The 9,676-nt window shown below is 32.0% G+C and overlaps 1 protein-coding gene across 1 annotated transcript; it reads right to left on the reverse strand.

Annotated features, from left to right (window-relative positions):
* Positions 1-757: 757 nt before the first annotated feature.
* LOC127718968 (uncharacterized) lies at positions 758-3,302 on the reverse strand. The gene has a single exon (XM_052225041.1). The coding sequence runs from the start codon at positions 3,275-3,277 to the stop codon at positions 1,250-1,252; it is 2,028 nt and encodes a 675-aa protein (XP_052081001.1). The 5' UTR covers positions 3,278-3,302; the 3' UTR covers positions 758-1,249.
* Positions 3,303-9,676: the final 6,374 nt, after the last annotated feature.

Consider the following 9,676-nt stretch of genomic DNA (forward strand, 5'->3'; position numbering starts at 1 on the left):
TCTTGATCCTGATGTGTTATTTGAGCAACACAACTGGTGCCACATGAGGAGCAAGATCTGTCTACCCTTCCGGAGCACATGAGATCACCCCAAGTTTTTGGAGGGGGGTTCGTGTTGCTTAGTTTATATTTTTTTTTTTTTTTTTTTTTTTGTGTACTTTTATTTGTCTGATTGTTTTTTTTTTCTCTTTTTTAGCCATGGTGTTGTCAGTTTATTTTAGATTTTTGCGTTTGTATGTCCCTCTGGTATCTTTCGCCCCTCTTTGATGACGTCAATCCAGAGCCGAAAGTCGTAGGTCTTGCAATTGTAAACATGATTTCAAACTATCTTTCCTATGATCAACCAATACATAATTCTACTGTAAACAAAAGGTTTGATCCGGCAAAATGGGAAAACATAGTTCATTCCTTCTGTATTGTGTGTGTTGTTTGAAAACCATTAAAAATGTAAGGACGCGTAAAAAGTATATAGTTAAGACCGCTGGTTTTCCCGTTTGAATGGTTTTTAATTTTTTGGGGGCCCTTTATAGCTTGCTATTCGGTGTGAGCCATGTCTCTGTGTTAAAGACCGTACCTTGACCAATAATGGTTTACTTTTATAAATTGCGACTTGGATGGAGAGTTGTCTCATTGGCACTCATTACACATCTTCCTATATCTATTGAAATTCCCGTAAAAAAACAAGTCCTCACCAAAAGACAAATTTGTGTAAAATATTAAGCTGTTTTCATTATGTCTGGCCTTTTGATGATAATGTGCATATTTTAGTCAGGGGCCAGTAATTAAGTGGTTGACGTTGGTTGCAACTGTTATATTTGAATTTCAATGATCCCTAAAGCAATCTATATGTTTTCTCTCTAAATTGTTTTACATTTTCTGCATATCGAGGTACGTATAGGATTTGGGATGGTTGTCTCATTGGATCCAATATCGTTTTTATGTATATGTATTTTTATTGAAGTACCAAATTATAAAAAAAATAAAAATTGACAGATTTTTGATTTAAAGAGAAAAGGGAAAAAAAATAAAACAGATGTAAAAAGGCATTGTTTCTTCTCAAAAATATATGCTTATACATTAGTATGTTTATTTACAGACTAAGCATGTTAATGTGCTCGTTTTTGATATATCACTCGTGTATTGGTTTTGGATATTCCTTTCATTCTAAATAAAAATGATATTTGAGTAACACATTGGTACATAAGTCAATAACATATTCATACTCATTCATATCCAATCACTCTCCTTTCTCAAAACATTGTATTTAATGTCGATAAAATGTGTTTAGTATCAGAAGAGGACAAGATTGGAAGCATTCTCAGATAAGTGCTATAGTTTTCTTGAATCCCGACACGCTGTTGTGCTTTGAATAAACACATATAGTTCGTTAAAACGGACACTACATCTGAATTGATTGAGTTTTCAATAGCCTCTTTCAGTGACTGGAGAGCAATGGTGATTTCCCGAGTACTATCTACTTTATAAGCATATAAAAAAGTAAGGTAACGGTGATATACTATTGGACTTCCAATGCAAAACTCCTCACTGGTAACTGTTAAGTCTTTATGAAACACAAAACCATTATCGTTCTCATTGTTTTTAGATATCGTAACAGATTTTGAGAATGAAGTTCTCAATCGTTTTAGAAAAGACTTACTTTGAAGTATCATTTTCTTAGATCGAATTTGATCGAGTGTAGGTAAGTTCCACCAGCCAGCCAAGTGAATTAAATCTGGTGAAAAAAACTCCTTCGAGATTTGAAGAACATCAATCATCTTATAATATTCCTTAGAAGAGTAGAAAAATACCGCTAGCAGTAACCAGCCTGACACGGCATCACTGTATCTACTCAACAGTAAATGGCATAAGCATTGGTTATATTTGGAGTAGTAATGCTTGTTATCATTGCAGTTTGAATCAGAAACGCCTGAAAGCATGTTAATAGACAAAGCTTCACTTCTACTGTAGTCTAGAAATGCAATAGCGTAGGTATTTTTAAGTGGTTTTGGATAGTGCTCATTTAGAATTATGTAGAGGAAAAAATTCAGCGACCTCTTTATAATAAATGCAAGTTGCGTAGTATCAAAGATGCTCACTGTCATAAAAGTTTTATCGAAATCGGAAATGTCTTGACGTGGCATTGAAACGTCGCTTAAGACACATCCACGTTGTAATCCAGAAAGTGACTTAGAGGACGAAAGTATTTTCATGATATCACCTTTAAGAAATTTTCCAATAAAAACCTCAAGTTGTTTTCGAACTTCTTCTGGAAATCTTCCCTCAATTAAATTATGTTCAGGTATAAAATAATTTGGAATATAATTACACAATATAAAACATTGCAGTCTTTGAATACAAAATGAAAAACAACGCAACAAGTTTTTGGGTATCCAATATGTGACGCTAAGTTCTTCTGGGACCCAAAATAGAACCGTTTTAATGAAATATGAACACAGTAATTTGTTAAAAATATTTACACTGTCAATTATTTCTTTCAGTACAATCTTTAACAGGGCATAACATAACAGCTGACAATGGTTGAACGAATGAATTAATATTTTTTCAACAAGAGAAAACGAAAGTCTCCATTCGTAGCAGTTCTCGACATTGGAATTTGACTTACTACCAACAGGTACTAATAGTACGCCTTCAATAATTGACTCTTTAATCAAACTTTCTGCTGGCCAGTTAGAAAATCTACTTCGGAAAATCCATTTTTTAGCTACGGAAGGCCAATCATAACAAGAATGGCATTGGACAAGATCAGCATCAACTACTCCTTGAAATGTAGCTGAAATACTTGGCCCTTGAATATTCAATACTTTACGCGTGATACCCATAAACCACTCGTCTTTAGCAAGCTCATAGATGAATCGTTCCTTAATGTACTTATTTGTCAAGAGAAAGCCATTAAAAGTGTTTGTATCCTTTATGTTGTTTGAATATCTCTGGGGAACTTTTATAAAAGCAAACCCAACCGAAGCATTTTCGGTATCAAGGAGATACGAATCCTTGTCATCATCTGGCACATTTTCATAGACTACAATTTCATTAGAAAGAAACATCAGATCTAGGTCACTACCAGGGAGGTCAAGGCCCTCTGCCTTACTACCACTGCTAATTATTCTGATATCTGCATTCTGCATACAATCATCAAAGCATTTGTATTTGTATCGCCTGCACGTTACGACCGTCTTAGATCCAAACTTATTAGAAAGATAATGGTACAGTATGCATGAGTTGTGAGACAATGATTGTATATCCTTTTGATGATCCATATTAAATGAAAATTCTAAATAGATCTAAAATCAGAAAAAGAATCTGTGTAAAACACATATGATGTATACAACAATAATGCTTAACTCTTTTATCATATATTTTGTATTAAATACAGACACTTTGTTTATGTTTGTGTTTGCCCACTCTGTATCCACTACCCTATATTGTATACCCAGTATCGCATATCACGTATCGCATGTCACGAAGGAGGAGAGGTCATGCATCGAATGAGGTCAAGTTTGACATATGACGGTTAGCTGGTGTATTTCCTGGCGTGATACGAAATGTAATCACATTTTCATTAAAATTTCCGAAAAATACATGCAAATGAAAATGGGTTATTTATAACACTGATTCAGACTAAAAAACTCGTTTTGGAAAATGATCAAAAGACTAATTCTAACTTAACTAGTATTTCGTATAAAAGTACATACACATATGTGTGTTTACTTTGGTGCAATCGAAATGAAGTAATAAAAACATGGAAATTAAAAATTGCTATAATTGTAAAGCATTTGTATTAATTAGCAATACTTCATGTTTGTACATTGATTATTTTACTTAATCAAGGGTTTGAATAGCAATTTGCAATTCAAATTCCCAATTGAATTGGAAAATTCAAATTCATACAAAAGTGGTGTTACAAGAAAATACACCGACATGTATCAGTAGGAGGTTGAAAATGGGAAAAGTGACATTTACAGATTACATAAAATTGAGAATGGAAATGGGGAATGTGTCAAAGAGACAACAACCCGACCACAGAACAGACAACAGCAGAAGGCCACCAACAGGTCTTCAATGCAGCGAGAAATTCCCGCACCCGGAGGCGTACATGCATACATCACAGATAATAAAGAAATTTTTACACTAAATACTAGCAAACAAAATGAGTAATTTATTCCAGATTAAGACTAAAAATTCTTATGTTGGATCATTTTAACATATGAACATATTTCTCTGTTAATACAATATATGTTTCTTATTAAAATCATGTACCGGTGATATTACTCAGTAATTTTCGTACTTCTGAATGGATTTTCACAAACTGTGAGCTATATCGGTTTAATAAAAATAGAAAAGTTATAAAAAAATAAAAAATAAAACATGCCCTTGTATTACACAGGTTTTAATTACTTTTATTATAAAATTATGGAGTATATGAGTATATTGTTTTAAAATTAAGGAATGTTTGTCCCTCTGGCAAAGCTCTGAGTCCTTGTCCTGCTTTGTCTATGATTTTTCGTCATTTAGGTTTATAGCTCTTCATCCACTGGGTCAAAGCTTCTGCTGGTGGACAAATAGTTCTTGCGGGTATCACCACCCCAGTATCAAGTACTGGCATGAAATTATGGATTTGTGTTATTAGAATTTGGTGTTACACGTTTTTTTGAAATTATATAAAATTAAGATATCTCCCTCATACAAAGCTCTGATTCCTCGCCCGGCTTTGGCTTAACTTTGTGGTCTTTTTTCGTTTCTTGCTCTTCATCCTTTTATTAAGCTTTGGATTTTCAAATAGTTTTGCCTTTGATTTTCAAATATGTTGGTCTCGAGCATCACGGAAGAGACATTGACCATGTTGATTGTCGGAAAGCGCATCTTGTGTAGAAAAATTGGTACAGTTTACGTTATTTAACATATTTTGAGCTATATGTTTTCTTTAGTTATATATCTTTTTGTTGCCAATACTAAAAATAAACCAATTATATTTCTATGCATGTTATTTATGTACTTGCCTGAAAATTTTTGACTTTTGATACATCAGGATGGATTGTTTGTAACAAAGAGTGTAATTGAATACAAAAGAGCAATATTTGTTGTTAGAGTCTACTAAAGTTGCTTTCTTGAACAGCACTGCCAGTAAAATTCTTGTTTTTTTGGTACCTCAAGATCAAAAGTTTGCAAAATTGAGTGCTTCAGTGTTATTAAATCTTTTACTAAGGTAAACAACTATAACGTGGTTTAATATTTTTTTATATATATAAAATTTAAGTACTGGCATTTTATTTGAGATCTTGTTTTCCCTCAGGACCCCTAAAAGAAGATATTCATAAGACCAAGGCAGGAGGTTTGACATCAAAAAAAAGTCAATCACTAATGTTTCATTTGACTTATGTAATAAACAATTTATAATGGCATATATTTATAAATAATAATGATATCTTCGGACGTCAAACAAATTTTACAGAAACTATTACATATGTCGTTCGTTTGATTGCAATCTGCGGAGCATTTAACAACTAATTACGCAGTCAGATGTGTTAAAAAAATGTCAAACTTATCAAATTCTGAAAATATTCAATACTTTATCTGATTGATAATAATTGAAAAAAAAGTAAACCACAGTGCTAAATAATATAGAAAAGAATATTTTATAATCAGGATAAACATTGCATGAAAATAAGATAAAAGGTTTTTTTAAGGTTGTATATCATGAATATACAAATTGAAAATTAAAGTTACTATAATAAAGAAATTTCGACAAGTAGTGTTAATGTTGTAAACGCCCGTTGGCTACTGGTTAAAAGGATACACAATAAAATCGCGTTGACTCGGTTTGACATTACAAATTTGCTCTTTTACTGTTTTACCATTATCATAATAACCGCCTGTTTAGTCATGTAAATATATAACCAGGAAATTAAAGTAAATCGACAAAGTATGTGAAAGCAGCGTTAATGTAAGTTGAGTTTATGTTGTACATGGTCTGCACCAAACTGCATAATAGGTAACAATGAATAACGCCCTAGAAGAGTTATGTCTTTTTGAATAACGAAGTTTGATCTATGTTGGTGAATTTGCCAATTATCTTTAAAATATAAAAGAAAACATGTAAGCAGCGCAAATAACCACCAATACAAGATCTACACAATAATTCTTACAAGACCCAAACCATTGGACAGTCTTTAAGTATTATCTCCTGTAATGGATAAACAGCACAAAACATCAGCAATCAATATCTTCAAGAATGTCTTGTGACATAAATAATTTCATGATTCATATGATATTAGTACCTTAAATGACAAGTTTTGAAAAATCTTCTCGTTTATGTCAAATGAAAATCTTGAAGAAAATAGATAATCACTTGGAACAGAAAAAGCTGATCAGGAATAAATGTACACAACTACTTTATGACAGAAAGCAGTGGATGACACTCTTGAAAGTTAACCTCTTAAATTGCAGATTGTGGTTTAAAGTTTAAAATGAATAGGTAAAAAATAATAATATGTGAATGGTCAGAAAGACAGATTATACAATAAGAAAACAATAAATTTAAACAGAGTTAACCATAAATTCTGATGCACGAGTAGCTGTTTTTAAAGAGGAGTATGTTTATATTTAAAAATATGTCATACATCGAAAAACAAAATCGATATTATGTCCTATTCAATAATTTTTATTACTTATTAAATGCCAATTATTCACTGAGAATAATGACTATATAATTTCGCGTACCCGTAGACGAGTTATAATTATAAAGATAAGAAGTCTATATTTGTCAACTTGTAAAGAACTTTAATAATTGTACATTTAAATCAAACCAGGTATAGTTCAACACATACAAAATGTTGTGTGCAAAATTTGATATTAAGTACCTTTAAACCAAATGTATTCGTGTAACACAAAACAACTACTCAACAATCGACCACTAAAATTTAGTGACATTATCGTACTACTTCTTTCTCATGAAAACTTTGTAATTTAGATTAAACTGTATTTATGAATGAACAATTATAACAAAGTTTGAACAGTATTTTATTCATATAAATTGAATTGGAAAGGGCAACAGGCGTATCCTATGTAAGCGTTAAGTTTTTATGGCATGCAATACTGAGGGTACCCGATTGACAGTAACTGAATATATATGGTACAGTACCCCCACTTCTTACAAAATCACCTTTTTTCAGCCGCAAGATCAGGTGTAGTAAGACAATTACATCAAATGCACGGCATAAACTGAAAATCATAACGTTTTAGTATTCTTTAAATGTCGGAAGATCGTGCACGTAGAAATAAATTTATAATGATATACTTGCCTTTGTGGTGAATGATGTATTTTTATGTTCAAACAGATAATGATGTTTTCGATTCGTCCACCATTCTACACTGTTTAATTCAGTAATGAAATGAAACTGATCTACTTTCTAACGATTTAAATACGCAATATTACCCAGGAAGTTTGTAACATGGCTACTTGAATGTGATTTATGCTACTTAATCAAATGTACATAATGACATGAATGACGCAACGAGTATTTCATAACCAATCAAAACTTATCATATATGAAATTAAAAGTAAAAGTGTCAAGGAAGTGTTATTCTACCTAACAACATGAGAGTTGCTTATTGCAAAACTTACACAATACAGGACGAAAATTATGTAAAATAAGTTCATACTGAATCTAGAACACTTCATGTTGTATTTGTCTACCAAATATAGTAACAAAGATATTTCGTTCAATGTCGATTTCATATGGAGTCATTTAAGTTTTGATTTTTTGTTAACATTTCGATAACATTATTTGTAAAAAGTTAAGGTGCAGTATCAAAACCAATTTAGATAAATATCAGAAACATATCCATTTTCTGTGTTTGGCTCAAAAGATCTAAAGAGCTCGGAGAGTATAGCCCTTCCCCAGTTCCTAAGCCTATAACCAAAAGGTCATATTTATTACTCAATGATCTATTGCTTTCATATTTTTGTAAACTGTAGTTTGTCTGTTTGTCTTTTTTATTTTTTAAAACATATGAGCTTGAATATCCTTTTGGTATATTTCGCCTCTCATCCCAATCTTTACATTTTCAACTTATTTTGTATACAAACGTTCATGTAGTATATTGTTTTCGATTTACTACAAAAGACATGTCTTTTTTTTCTCCGACTGTGAAAGAAATCACATACTGCCTTTGTCAAAGATAATCTTGTTGTTTTATGACCAATCCACTGCTATGAGTCATATTGCAAATAACATTGATTGTAAACGAACATGAACACCAATTTGTTCAACTTAAAATCAGTCTAAATCCATTGGAAAGTTTAATATTATAAGTGATCTATGGAAATTGCCGAATGTCTTTGACATTTTTTTTTTTATTAACGTGAAGGCCTTCATTTTTTAACTTTTTGAAAGAACATCTAACTATTTTAAACAAGAAACATTTCTAGATAAATCAGCATGATATGCTATACCTGTTATCAGTATTTGTTCTGTGTCTAGTTCTAACATCATGGAATAAAAAGGAAAACAGCAACACCAAAATAATTGTTTTCAATCATTATGTTCTATAGTCTATGTTCACAACTGTGTAACCACTCTAGATTCTACTGGCGAGGAGAGATAACAGTAGGCTATCGAAAGCTGAATTATTAGTTCAGACTAGGTGGTCGAGTGGTCTAGAGCAATGGACACAGTACATGTGTTGTTGTCTCGCTATCACAATAGCATGAGTTATAATCCTGGCGACGGAACAACAAATATTTTCTTCCTCAAATTTACAGATTTAACATTGTTGTGCTGATATTTAGAGTAATTGGATGATATTGTCAAGCATTTGATTTTATCAGGTCTTATAGACTTCCATCTTTGGATATAACTGATAGTTATGAAATGTAATCAACTGAACTCAATTAAAATCAAATTTGCTGCATCGATTACATTGTATTACTATCAGAGAGTGATAGTTGTAATAAAAATATCAAACATTCATTTTGGAAATCAAAAATCATAAGTGGAAGTACCATACTGGCCAAGTGGTCTAAGTCGTTCATCTGCATGGATTACAAGTCTGTCAACATATGATTTCAAATGTTATCTTCTGTTATGAAAATAGAGAAGTTTCCAAGAGGAAGGGGAGAGTTGGCTCAACTAAAAACTAAAAGTTCAATAAACACAGACAATACTGTACTATATTTCTGTATTTTCAAAATGCTGGGACTAAACTAACTTGCCTTAAACGAGTCACCATTTCCTTCCTCTTAGTGACACCTGCCATGTCTATCTTGTTATAATACATTGAAGAGTCATACATATATGCAAAATTGCAAGAGGTGCAAGAGGTGCACATTTAATTTTTTCAAGATGTAATTGCTGTTTATCATCATATCCATTCACCAAATCTATAAATGGTTAAGTTGTTGTCTCGCCTTCGACGAAATTCACAGTATGCAGGACAAAGGTATTACTATATAATCTGACGACGGCGGCATAAACTTTTATGATAAAGCTTCATATCTCAGAAGACAGAAGACCTGGATATTGTATACCTTGCATGCAGATACCTTATGTTACGAAGTTTTTGTCTGTGATATGCTCATTGTCCTTGACCTTATTTTCATGATGCAATGACTGCTTGAAAAAAAAATGTCATGTGAATTGTTCCCTTATTACGATTAA

The sequence above is a fragment of the Mytilus californianus genome, unplaced genomic scaffold, assembly GCF_021869535.1.
Source record: "Mytilus californianus isolate M0D057914Y unplaced genomic scaffold, xbMytCali1.0.p SCAF_10, whole genome shotgun sequence".
Classification (NCBI taxonomy): Eukaryota; Metazoa; Mollusca; class Bivalvia; order Mytilida; family Mytilidae; genus Mytilus; species Mytilus californianus.